Genomic DNA, 13,415 nt, shown 5'->3' on the forward strand with positions numbered 1-13,415 from the left:
TTAGCCTTAGTTGATAAACTATAGCTTTATTAGTTACACTACTGTTCCCAAGGGTTATAATAAAGGTAATATTGTGAATTTATATTAAAATGACACAATTGTACTGCTTAATATTTTTGTCATATAAACCCTTATTGTCACATTTGGTCGAATTAATTTTGAAACTTTCTTAATAAAGTAAAAATTTTAATTTCTTTTAAAAAAATATTTTGACTCCAAATGTTTGGACAGGATGTTATAATATGAATATAATATCATAATGTATGAAAATGTATATCAGGCAATCTAGATGTGGGCTTAGTTTGGGTTAAAAGCTTTGTTTACACTGCACACTAATCACATTTTTAAAATCTGTTTGTTATATTCTGAATAAATGAATATAATATAACTGAGGAGAGTAACGAATTAGGGTTGATTCGTGATAACTTTTTTTGAACTTGTAGGTTAATCCAACATTAAAAACAATTGCAGAGAGATCGCCTGGCGCGGCATTCAAATCACCTGTATGAAAGAATTTTGGCTTCCCTGTAAAATATAATGATGACAGAAAACGTTGTGGGGGGATTTAAATGCTTTATTAGATTATTAGTTAAAGGTGTTCTGTCACTGTTTGTTTAGCCTGCATTAATGCATTCAGTGTAAAGCTGTGCAATTCAACATTAAAAGATTGTGATCTTAATGCAAACTAGCACAACCTGAATGATAAATGATAGTGATTTGCATATGTTTATTAATCCTTTGAAGTGCTGCATTCAAATCTGTGTTTGATCAAGTGAGATTCAGTTTTTACTTATTTTCAGTTAGTTACAACAATTAATTAACACAGAAGTACTGGGAGAACAGTTTATAGTTTATATATAAATCCTGATATTTGTGGTAAAGATTAAAATCACAGTTTAATGGAACTTGATGCTGGTGATTTTTGTAGCAATTAAACAATTACATTGTTTAAACAATGGGTGGCGACAAACAGCCATCAAAATTTTGTCACTGTGATACACCTATAATGAAACATGACATTTTATTGTACAAGATGTTTGATTTCTTTATTTAGCATTATCACCAACAGTATCAAACATCATTTTTTGTATTGAAGATTTTCCTTGTTTTCCAGCTGTTTTTTTGTTGTTGTTTTTTTTATTACAGGTTTATAAGTTCTGTTTGTTAAAACCAATAGTTTTTGCAGTAATATTTTGGTATAAATGGAAAGCAAATTACTTCATTTGTCATTTGGAAAGCAAATGACGAAAAATCCGTAAATCAAAAACCAGTTTGATCCGAACCATCAAATTTGTAGTCCATTACACCACTAATATGAAAAATCAGATTGACGTATTATTCTCAAGCCACAAATAAATGCATTGGTTTGAAAAAAAAAAAGAGATTTTGTACTTAGATAGATATATATAGATCTTTATGCTGTTTTTTTGTATATATTTATGTGTTTCCACACGTGCAGGTGTGAGTAATCCAAATGTGTTGCCAAAAACCAACAATTTACCCATTTGTCCTACTTTCTCCCTCTCTGTCTGCATTCTTTACCCGTTGTTCTGTCGGGTCTGATCCTAGTGATATCTGGGCCCTGGGATGTGTCCTGTATGAAATGTGCACGCTTAAGCATGCAGTAAGTACCCCATGTTCTCAATAGTAGCTTCTGTGTGTGAGGGAATTTTTGTGCTTTATTTATTGATGTGAATGATAAAACAGAAGCAGCTCTTTCATATCTGTTTAATCTGTCTCTCTATGTAGGTCTCATCTTCCCTTCTCTCTTCCTCTCTCACTTCCTTTCCTTCATTATTTACACCATAAATATTCTGAGGAGACTTATATTTTACAGTGGAGAGTCAAGAAAAAGTTCCGCGGCTTTAAAAATTGAGATGGTTAGCTGTGTGGAGAGACTCTTTGCAGCTGAAGAGAAATTCCACTGATTCATTTAAAAGTCCCCCCTCCCCCTTTTATTCTCTGACAATATTGTAGGGTTACGTTATTTAAGACATGAATGAATATGATTTTTTTTTGTCTTATTTGCAAGTAGGACCAATGTTATGTCTTTCTCTCAGTTTGAAGCAGGAAACATGAAGAACCTGGTGCTGAAAATCATCCGTGGTTCATACCCGCCTGTTTCCATCCATTACTCCCCAGATTTGCGCTCTCTCCTGGCCCAGCTCTTCAAGCGTAACCCCCGGGAGAGACCCTCCGTCTCGACCATTTTGGACAAGCCTTTTCTTGCTCGCAGAATTCACAAGTTTCTCAGCCCTCAGGTGACATATACACACGAACAGACTCGATTAGCAGTGTGATGAATCAAACACTAATTCTGTGCATTGTGACTCAATTATAACTCAGATGTTATGTAACGCTCAGGTCTAAGTCCTGGCTCGATACAGCATGTGTTGCATTCAGTTTTTGTTACAATGTCTCTTTCTATATTGCAGCTTATTGCTCAGGAATTCAGCCATTCAATTCACCTTCAGCCCAAAATGAGTGTGGCCCATGCAGCACCAGGTTAGCACTTTCAATAATGACTAATCATTGTGTCAATGCACCAGCAAGATCATTTGGAAATCATCCTGAATTTCCTTTAATTGATTTACATGGTACAGAATAAATAGCCCCTTAAAATTACTGGAACAACTTTATTTGTAAATTCAAAAATATGCTGTTCTCACACAGCAAAATTCTGGCAATTTAATGATAATGTTGCAACTTCTCATTCTAAAATTCTAAAAAAAATTTAAAAAAGAGTCTGCTTGCACAGGATCTCTGGCAGTTTATGGGTAATTTTCAGTAAATGTCTGAAAGTGTGAAATCACTCACTACATGATAGAATCCATGTATTGCTGTTTTTTGCTCCTATAATTCTGTATACTGGGCTTGCCTTTTGGTCCCATTTATTTTTCATGATCGAGTTATAAAACATCACACAAGTAATAAGTGCAATATTACTCGTAGTAATAATAATTATTTCTTACATTCATATAACGCTTTACACATTGTTTTGTGGGGAATCTCCTCATCCACCAGCAGTGTGCAGCATCCACCTAAAGGATGTGACAGCAGCCATATTGCGCCAGACCGCACACAGCTGATTGGTGGAGGGCAGAAAGAATGATTTAAGCCAATTATGATATGGGGATAGTTTAGAGGCAAGTGGGCAAATTTGGCCAGGATGCCGGGATTAAACCCCTACTCCTTTTTCAAAGGACATTCTGGGATTTTTGGCAGTCCTTGGAATCCATCTGAAAGACCAGCAGTATGTCAATATACTGGGGCGTTAGGACCCACACAGACTGCATGTTGAGCGCCCCCTGCTGGCATTACTAGCACCACTTACAGCAGCAATCTAGCTTTCCCATGTGGTCTCCCATTCAGGTACTGACGAGGCACAGCCCTGCTTAGCTTCAGAGGGCAACCATGTAAGAGTTGCAGAGAGCTAGCTACCGATTTACATGTGCACATTTAATATTTAACTTTAATTGAATATTCATATTATGATACATTTTTTTAAAAATTCTGTTTTTGTCCTTTTTGAAAACAAAAATATTAAGCAACAGCAACATTGCAACTCCAGTCAACATACAGTAGTGATGGATTTCTGAGTGAATCTGCAATTTGAATGAATTAAGTGAAACAATGACTCAGAGGCCCATTCATAATGACAACTATTTACTTTATTACTCAATTTTACTAAGATTTTTAAATGAATCAAATGGATAAATGGCAATTATTTATTACCACCTAGTGGTTTTGTTCTTATTTCAATCATTATTTTGTTAAAATGTTTACATATTTCCATGTCAATAAAAAAGGGATGGTTCACTCAAAAACTAAAATTGTTGTTGTTTCTGCATGAATTTCATCCTTGAGTATATTGTTATGTGGGTACCAAACTGTTTCAGAGCTGCAAACAATCAATATATGTTGTATATATACATATTATGTATATTGTAATGTCTGTTTGATTATTTTTTTCATCTGGACACAATTATGGGCTTAATTTTTTACCTAATGCTAATCTAAATGCTAAAATTGCTCATTCTTTGAAATATAGTTTATTTAATTTAGTGCATCATTGCATTGTACATAATTTTCTTGATCTCCAAATACCAAAGATTAATTACTGATATTCTATGCCTATTTCCTCCCTAGCCAAACGTCCAGCCCCAGGCCCTATCCCAATCACCTCAGCTCAGAAAATCACCAAACCAGCAGCCAAATACGGAGTGCCTTTAACAGTGCGGAGACCATCTGAAGTCGCCAGGAAGGTCCCAGATGCAGCAAAGAAACCAGTTAAACTTAAGCAGGTGAGAACCATGGCCAATAAGGAGAATGTATTTCATTGGCAGTTCCACGCCCACATTTTGCCCATACATTACCACTCATTATGTCTGAATGAGGCATCGAGGAACACCATATACCATTCAGACATTTGTTGATGTTGTCCGCTGTGTGCTGTATATGAGAGCCCCCCGGTGTCATGTGTTGTCCAGGCTCCCCCTCCTGCAGCGGTTCAGAGGAGAGTGAGTCGAGTGGAGGAGGAGAGGAGAAAGCATGAGGTACATTAGAGAGTGCCCCCTGTCTACAGACTCTGTACTAACACCTGCTCCTGCCTCTGTATTAACCATCATACCCTTTTACAAATACAATCTGTCCTACTCGAGTCTGTTTTTTTTCGCCCTTTTCTATGCCCCATGATGCTTTGCTTGAATTATGAGAGATTGGTAGTCAATTTTGTTTAACTGTAAACAATTAGAAACCGGTTACAATTAGGTGTCATTATTCTCCTCCCAGATCAACCAACAAATATTAATAGTCAAGTTGTTAGAATTAACAAATTACTTTCAGCAGTCAAATAACCCCAAAAAGTTTCATAGCAATATTACGCATGTGTTGAATATCGCTATACTTTAAGGAAATATGAAGAGAAAATACAAAAGCTTTGGACAGAGATAAGTTAAAATACCAAGTGAAATTTTATTTTCATATACAGTTGAAGTCAGAATTATTAGCCCCCCTAAATTATTACCCCTTCCCACCCCCTTATTTTTTCCCCCAATTTCTGGTTAACGGAGAGAAGATTTTTTTTAACACATTTCTAAACATAATGGTTTTAATAACTGATTTCTAATAACTGATTTATTTTATCTTTGTCATGATGACAGTAAATAATATTTACTAGATATTTTTAAAGACACTTCTATACAGCTTGACATTTAAAGGCTTAACTAGGTTAATTAGGTTAACTAGGCAGGTTAGGGTAATTAGGCAAGTTATTGTATAACGGTGGTTTGTTCTGTGTAGACTATCGGGAAGAAAATAGCTTAAAGGGGCTAATAATTTTGTCCTTAAAATGGTTTTAAAAAAATTAAAAACTGCTTTTATTCTAGCCTAAATAAAACAAATAAGACTTTCTCCAGTAGAAAACAAATATTATCAGACATACTGTGGAAATTTCCTTGCTCTGTTAAACATCATTTGGGAAATATTAAAAAAAGAAGAAAAATTCAAATGGGGGCTAATAATTCTGACTTTAACTGTATGTTAAAAATAAAACACAATGCCAAATGTGCCTCTCACTCACAGCTTTTTGACCATTTTCTGTAGATGGATTATTTGTAGCACAACCATATTGACGTTATTTTAAAAGGAAGTTCTCCAAACCGGAAGTGCAGGCCATAAATTGAAATGCAGCGGTCACAGCAGAAAAAGGTGTATATACATAGCCTAAAGTGTACAGTGTGCATTAGCTGTCCTGCGCATTGCCTTTCAAAGTGTACTGAAAATATGTGTTGAGCACACTGTTAGTTGGGTGCATTAGCCTAGCATATATATCTGAACTGAACTGAACTTAAACACTAAAACCTGAACCACACTGTTCCAGTTACTGAACCACACTGTTCCAGTTACTATGACCATTTATGTGAAGCTGCTTTGACACAATCTACATTGTAAAAGCGCTATACAAATAAAGCTGAATTGAATTGAATTGAATATATAAAAATTTGAAGTATGCTTTGGATTTAAATCTCAGATAGGTTTACCCATATTTCACTAGTAAGTTTTAATAAATTGTCGACGACAGTGGTTAAAGATCTGCTAAACTCTTGAGCACTTGTTCAGATGTTAATCCAGCAGTTTAACCCGAAAATAAATAAAAGACACTTAGCAAATTATAATTTTGAGACCAGGCATGATCAAACTGTCTATACTAGATTGAATTGGACATTCTAGGTTGACTTATTTGTATCTACTCGATAGCGAAGACCCACCCACATGTAATTACTGCCAGGCTGCTCTTACCATGAAACATATTTTGTTGGAATGTGGAAGTTTGAATATAATTAGACAAAATTTTTATAAGGAGAGTACTTTCATGGACATGTTTAAAAAGGTACCACCAGGAAGAATCAAATAATTTATCATAAATTGAACTGAAAAATCATACTTAACTTTGAATGTATTTTTGTGTGAATTTTATTTATTTATATTTTATATATTTATCTAAGTAACTTTTTATTGTAATACAAATTAGTTTTATGAATCTGTTTGTAATATTTTATGTATATTCATCTTGCCATGAAATAGCCATAAGTTGCTGATGTGGCAATAAATAAATAATCCAGCAGTTTCATCACTGTGATCGATGTGCTTACAGATACTTTGGATCAAATTGTGAGCTGAACGACTATTTCTAAAAAATACCTTTAAAAATTCTCTGGATTTACTGGATAAAGTTTGAGTTTGAATAAAATGTTAACATTTGTTTTATTTTATTAAGGTCTGAAAACATGGTATCTTTTGTTTCATGACTAAACATGTTTAAACGACAACAGAAACATTAAGAGACATGACATTAGTTGTTTACAGAATAAAATAAAAATGACATATTTCACATAACGAATAACTATAAGATATAAATCCAGAAATGCTTAGAATTTTCAGATAAAAATTCTGTCACCATTTACCCACCTTTCACTTGTTCCGAACCTGTTTGTATTACTTTCTTCTGTTTAAGAGAGCTGGAAACCTGTAACCATTGACTTCCTTGCTATTTGTTTTTCCTACAATGGACGTCAATAGTTACAGGCTTTCAAAAAAAACTTTTTCCGAGATATCTTCAATAGTATTCAACAGATTAAAGAAACTCATAAATGTTTACAACCAATTGAGGGTGAGTAAATAGTGAGTAAATCTTAATTTTTGGGTGAACTCTCCTTGTAATGTCACAAATCCCAATTTAATCTTGATGCACACATGGCCAAATGTTATTCTCTTCAGTGAATTTTTTTTATCTTCCCCTTCTTTGTTTTTGGTGTCCTTCTGCTTCTCTTCATCTGCCGTCATCCATATGGTGGGCATCTACATTTCCTTTTCATCCCTTTTTTCCCTGAGTTTATTAACTCTTTCATCAATCCAGTGTGTTATGCTGTCTATATTTAGGCAAACCTATTTTTCTGAACTGCAAGGAGTGCTAAACAAATACACTTTAGAGTCAAATAATTGTGCAAATGATTATATATGGAAGTTTGATATGCGAGCAGGATATAATTCTATAGGCTGATCTTGCCTCTCTACAGTGACATATTGTAAACAAACATTTACATATTTAAAAGTGTCCTGGTTATATTCTTTTTTAGGAAGGAGTGAGGAAGAAGCGGATGGAGATGATGGAAAGAGAGAGAAAACAAAGAGAACAGGTGAACTTTTTGATAACATCAAGAGCTGATATCACATCATATTTCGTATTTAACTCCATAAATAACTACTTTTTTATTAAAGGCATACTAAATTGATCAAATGTGACATTGAAGACATTTCTAATGTTATTTAAATTTTATAATGTAATGACGTTCTTTTGAACTTTCTCATCATTAAAGAATAAAAAAAAATGCATCCTGTTCTGTGCAAAAGACAGATGGGTCATGTGAGTAATGGCAGTTATCACTGGAATAAATGACATTTTAACATATAAAGGGGGTCAAGTGTTGTAATATTGTTGTAATAATATTTAAATTTCATAAAGTCTTTGCTGTATTTTAATTTTTAAATAAATTCTGCCACGTATGGCATAAGATGCTTTCTATCAGATTGTGTATTTGTTATGTAACTATAGCTTTAGCGATTGAATGAGTTCACATCAAGTTCAGCAGATGGCTGCTCTAGTTTCATTAGATGGATGGATGCTATTTGTAATATGTCTCTTGGGCAAAAAGACATTTAAAAGCTTCTTGATTGAGTCATTGACCCTCTGTAATCGTGTTTCTCTCTGTAGATGTTGTTACTGAAGGCTGCTCAGATGAAGAGATTTGAGAGAGAAAAGGTGAACTGATCAGTACCATTCTCCTAATGGTTATTTACAACCATTGATGGTTACCTGCAATTTTTGGTGTTAAAACTTTGACCCATTTCCTCTCAGCTGAACCGAATCAACCGAGCTCGAGAGCAGGGCTGGAGACACGTGCTGAGTTCTAGTGGAGGAAGCAGTCCTGAGCGGAAGGTGCGCTTGTCTTTCTTATCTGCTACAGATAAGTCAATAAAACCTGTCAATATGGTTCAAGGATATAGAGTATCCTTAAAAAAACAGCCAATAGTGTTTTATTTAATTGATATCAAGCACATCAACTTAAAAGCAAATGAGAAGCATCTTGAAAGGGGCGGGACATGTCAGATACAGAGCATATGATTGGTCAGAAGTCTTGATGAGTTGTCAAAAAATTGTGTATCCATTTAGGGTGTCACGATCCTCCAAATCCTCGATTCGATTACATTTTCGATTCTAAAGGCACGATTCGATTTTCGATTATGAATAATTAATTAATTAATGACACATTAATTATTTGTAGCCTACCGTTTAAACTACCTGACCTGCATGGTCTTTGTTTTACCCATAAACAAATCATACAGTAAATGAATAAAGGCAAGATACACACATAATTACCACCTGTCAATCACTTTTTCTGCGGGACTCGTAAATAGGCAGTGATCTGTGTCGTTATAATGGCGTCGGTAAAAAAGACGCACAGCCAACAGGAACCAGCCAACAGTATCTGAGGTGTTCGCTAAAATGACTAAGTACAAGTGAGTGAAAGATTGAAGCAGTCCTCTGACTGCCTGGACCTGCTGTCTGGAGTGCATGGCGTTGTGTGAGTCTGTGTGTGTGTGGTCACGTGATGTGCATTTTCAGAGGCAGAGAGGAAGGAGGGCTGCTCAGAAATGCTACACGCCACTGTGGATGTCAAATTGCTGTCGTTCTAAAATGCCATTTAAAAACAAGGACAGTGTAAACAGGCCCTGAGTGTGTACTTTTCGCGAGCGGATTTGCAACAGGGGCGGGCGGAGGATCGCGATGCCGGTGTTGTCTATCGGACGAACCGTATGTAATACGTATTTTACAAGCAGAGCTTGCAAAACTGTGTTTTTTTTTTGTCGACAACACGAATGTTGTCAACATAACTCACTGGAAATCCAAAATGCTTAAACACCAGCGACTTCATTGAAAGAGGAGAGGATTTAAGTTCTCTCGACGGGTCTCCTGCTTCTGCAGTTTAACAAGCACTTCAACAAGCCTGTTTTTTTCTCGCTTGGCAAGCCAAGCTGACATGGGGGCGTGGCAGCATCAACGATTCTATTTTTTGATTCTATAATCGAAATTGAGCATAAATTTCGATCGATTTCGATTAAAAATTGAAATCGTGACACCCCTAGTATCCATCTAGGCTGAAGTGACAAACTTCAAGCTTTGGATGTTTATATCTTCTAGATGTGATTTTGTCATTGTTTTGGAGCATACTAGTTTATAGATATCCTTAAGGCTAACACACTTATACTAATATCTAAAAACTTTAAATGGTTTATCTTTCTTCGCTTCTTTTTGATTAGTTTTATGGAGGTGGCGGCGGCAATGGAGCTCCCCATTCCCCAGGAATATCTCCCTTTCCTGTGCCTGGACCCTCCCCTGTTCCTTCTTCAGCTTTAGCTCCAAGCAGAGCGCCATATGACCGCATCCACCCTTCAGCTGAAAAATTAACCAAACCTACACCTAAAGATGGTGCTGGTGAAGGAGCCGTGCATGCAGGGGACAATGGCAGGTGAATAAGATGGGTGAGAAATATACAAGGCTGTTTTTGTTATTATTTATTTATTGTGCAACAATGTTATTGTCTTTGAAGGACTTCTTCAGACTCAGGGACTCTAAATGGTCATGCCTGCATTCCTGTTAAGAATGGCGTCAGGAAAGAACAACGTAAAACAAGTCTCCAAAATGAGCAGATTTCAAAGATCGACTATGCCAATAGGTCAGATGTGTTTTAATGCTTTCAGATATTCAGACCACACATCTGTCAAATAGAGTTAAGTTCACTACTTGTCTTGACTCTAGGTTTCGAGGTCAGCTGGCAGTAGAGAAATCCAAGCAGGTGGAGGAGTTTCTACAGCGGAAAAGAGAAGCCATGCTGAATAAAGTTCGTGCAGAAGGACAGCTGGTACGTTCCTTAACTCTGTATACTCTTTTGATTAAAGGAAATATGTGGATTCAGTACAGTGTTTGTTACCTATTTCTACTAAAATTGTTTTGAATTTTCTCTTAGTAGTTTTAAAAATTGGCATGAAAGTTGATACTAACTTATTCATGTTTTCTAAAAGAGTCTTATTAATATTTCAAATACAAATACAAGACCACAAAAACACACTACCCAGCATTTGCTTCTGTCTAATATGCATTTGATAGATGTTTAAACATAGACATCTCGGCTAAATTTGGGCTGTCAGACTAAAAATAAGCTAGTCTTTAAAAAGACAGGAATGAATGACTGAATGAAATCTGTCTAATCTATGTAGTTAATGGCTAGTTTATTTTGGTGTATTGTATAAAAAATTGCCAGTTAGCTTGGTTCAGAACTTGCATCACACAAAAAAAAATACATCGAAAAGTACTCTTACCCCACAAAAATCACTTAAGACCCATAATAATAATATTAAATGTAGCAATAGGAGTGTTTTAAAATTAAGAATGAAAATTGGCCCTACAAAGTCTGTTATATTCTTTATTGTAATTCAAATTTTGTTAAAAATAGAGTGAAGCTAAATAATATTTTATGCCACAGATATTGTATTAAAACTGAAGCATTTCTTTAACTCCCGGATAAGTTAATAAGTCTAGGGAAATGAAACGGTCTACTGTATGATCAGTTTGGCTCTATTAAACAATTTGATTGCTTGAGAGTGTTTGAATTTTGAAGTCACTAATAAGATTGATATTATAATTAATTATGTGGCTTTTATAATATCGGATTAACCAATGGGTGAATAGGGGGCCCGGCAAAACCTGGCCGCCATCTTTGCAAGCTGGACAAACTCCTCCCGATGCAGGAGACCCCGAGTGAACAAAGAGGAGGAGGTAGGAGTTTTGTTTGGGACCAAACCACACTCCTCAATCCACCTCGCCACTTAATAAACCCCTCATTACACAGCTCCTTATTTTAAGTTGTATGTGTTCACCCAACATTACTGCAGCTCTTCACTGGCTTCTGATGTCCAGATCCTGTTTGTTTGTGTATGTAAGCATGACCTACAATGAAAGTGCTCCAGTGTATCATTTCAATTTTGCACAGTACCACAATATAAAAAACACTCCCTCTTTGTTTCACCATTTTTTTCATTAGTGAATGTTATTTTGCTTGAACTACCCTGTTTTTGTGTGTAATTTCTGGACTCTAGCTGAAGAACATCTAACTTTTGCTTTTTTTATTGTCTCGATGAATGAGTTCAATGAATTTGATTCCTTTTTTCAATGCTCACCTATTGGTTCTCCAGTTTTCCATTGCTATCTTATAGGGGTATTGTTTGTTGATGTGTCCTCCCCCCCCCCCCCCCCCCCCCCCCCCCCCCGTTATATTTAACCATTTATATATTGTTATATATGGTTCATTACAATACACATCTTACCTATATTGTTTGTTGTAAAGAGGAGAACTTGGATAGAGAGATGATATGTATCTGTGCATTTCACAGGAGTATTTGACCAGATTACGACAGATCAGACTACAGAACTTTAATGAACGTCAGCAGATTAAAGCTCGGCTCAGAGGGGAGAAGGTACTGTATATACACTCACATCTTCACCCTGGTTGTCATTTATTTTAACCTAGAATTGACTGTATTGTCAACTGTATGATAATATGCCTTTGTAATCTTTTTGATGCTAATATTAAAGTTTAATACTAATATATAAAGAGATGCATAAACCTCAGTTTCATCTGAGGTCAACCATCAGAAAGTTTCATCTGAAACTTTCTTCTAAAATGAGCATTTTTTTCAGCCTCCTAAGTTTTCTTTTAAAATCAAAGAAAAAAACATATTAATCGCTGTAAAACTTGAATTACTGACCATATGCACCTACTGAAAAATCTTAATTTTAGAAGATTTCAGATGGCACGTTATTTATGATCATTTTATTGTCTCTTTCAGTATGACAGTGATGGCTCAGACAGTCAGGAGTCATGTGAAGAGGCAGTGCTCAGGATGAAGAAGATTGAGGCTTTGAAGGTGTTGCATTTTAGTTTTTTAATGATGTATTTGTCCTAATTATATTATCAGCATAACAATAATAGGAATTAAAACAATTTATATACAATTTTATTGTATTTTTGAAAGATGTTCCTTACTTAACAAGACTGCATTTATTACCTAAAAAATGTTATAAATACAGTATTATAATGACAAATGACAAATCATTACAAATAAAAATTACTGTTTAATATTTTAGAATATTTTAATATTTACCAATAAAATGTAATATTCAAAACTGAATTTTAAGCAAGAATTAGCCTAATTTAACATTTTTAGAATGAAGCTTAATTATATCTGTACAGGGTATACGTATGGTCTTAAAAAGTCTTAAATCTCAAAAGCTTAATTTTAGGCTTTAAAAAGTCTTAAACCTACTGTAATATTGTGTTGTAGGTCTTAAATGTTTTTAACAGGTCTTAATTTTCCTTTGTTTATGTGTAGCTACCCAATCTGGCCATCAACACCCATACAAACACCAACAATCCCACTCTCAATAAAATTTAAATAGCATTTAATTAATTTCCTTTTTAAATATTATTACTATTGTAGACTGAAGTATTTGAAGGATTTGTTTTTTCTATACTTGGTAAGGTTTATAGGGATTATTATTATTGATTATTATTAAATGGATTCAGTTGTAATTAATTTGTAATTGGGCTAGTGAAAATCTTTTGTAACTGGGATATTTAAAAAATACTTATACAGGGCTAAATGCTAAGTCTAAAATTGCATTTATAATGGTATTAAAATGTCTTAAAAAGTCTTACATTTAACTTGGTGAAACCTGGAGAAACCCTGTTATAGTACAGCATTACTTTCAAATAGAAATCTTTCATAACATACATAAA

At 34.8% G+C, this 13,415-nt stretch overlaps 1 protein-coding gene across 37 annotated transcripts in view; it reads left to right on the plus strand.

Moving 5' to 3' along the window:
• The window catches only part of nek1 (NIMA-related kinase 1), an 83,746-nt gene that overhangs the window by 6,980 nt on the left and 63,351 nt on the right, over positions 1-13,415 (plus strand). For 4 of the 37 annotated variants that reach the window (XM_009294677.5, XM_009294679.5, XM_009294678.5 and 1 more), the window contains exons 8-21: positions 1,570-1,624; positions 2,061-2,261; positions 2,436-2,505; positions 4,150-4,304; positions 4,491-4,556; positions 7,638-7,697; positions 8,273-8,320; positions 8,417-8,497; positions 9,880-10,088; positions 10,170-10,295; positions 10,379-10,481; positions 11,309-11,395; positions 12,010-12,093; positions 12,466-12,543. In XM_009294677.5, coding sequence (XP_009292952.1) covers positions 1,570-1,624; positions 2,061-2,261; positions 2,436-2,505; positions 4,150-4,304; positions 4,491-4,556; positions 7,638-7,697; positions 8,273-8,320; positions 8,417-8,497; positions 9,880-10,088; positions 10,170-10,295; positions 10,379-10,481; positions 11,309-11,395; positions 12,010-12,093; positions 12,466-12,543 — 1,423 coding nt within the window. Of the gene's footprint in view, positions 1-1,569; positions 1,625-2,060; positions 2,262-2,435; positions 2,506-4,149; positions 4,305-4,490; positions 4,557-7,637; positions 7,698-8,272; positions 8,321-8,416; positions 8,904-9,879; positions 10,089-10,169; positions 10,296-10,378; positions 10,482-11,308; positions 11,396-12,009; positions 12,094-12,465; positions 12,544-13,415 lie in introns of all 37 variants that reach the window. The other 33 variants (XM_009294681.5, XM_073934106.1, XM_009294682.5 and 30 more) reach the window with 12 other exon arrangements.

Source organism: Danio rerio, chromosome 20, assembly GCF_049306965.1.
Source record: "Danio rerio strain Tuebingen ecotype United States chromosome 20, GRCz12tu, whole genome shotgun sequence".
NCBI classification, from domain to species: Eukaryota; Metazoa; Chordata; class Actinopteri; order Cypriniformes; family Danionidae; genus Danio; species Danio rerio.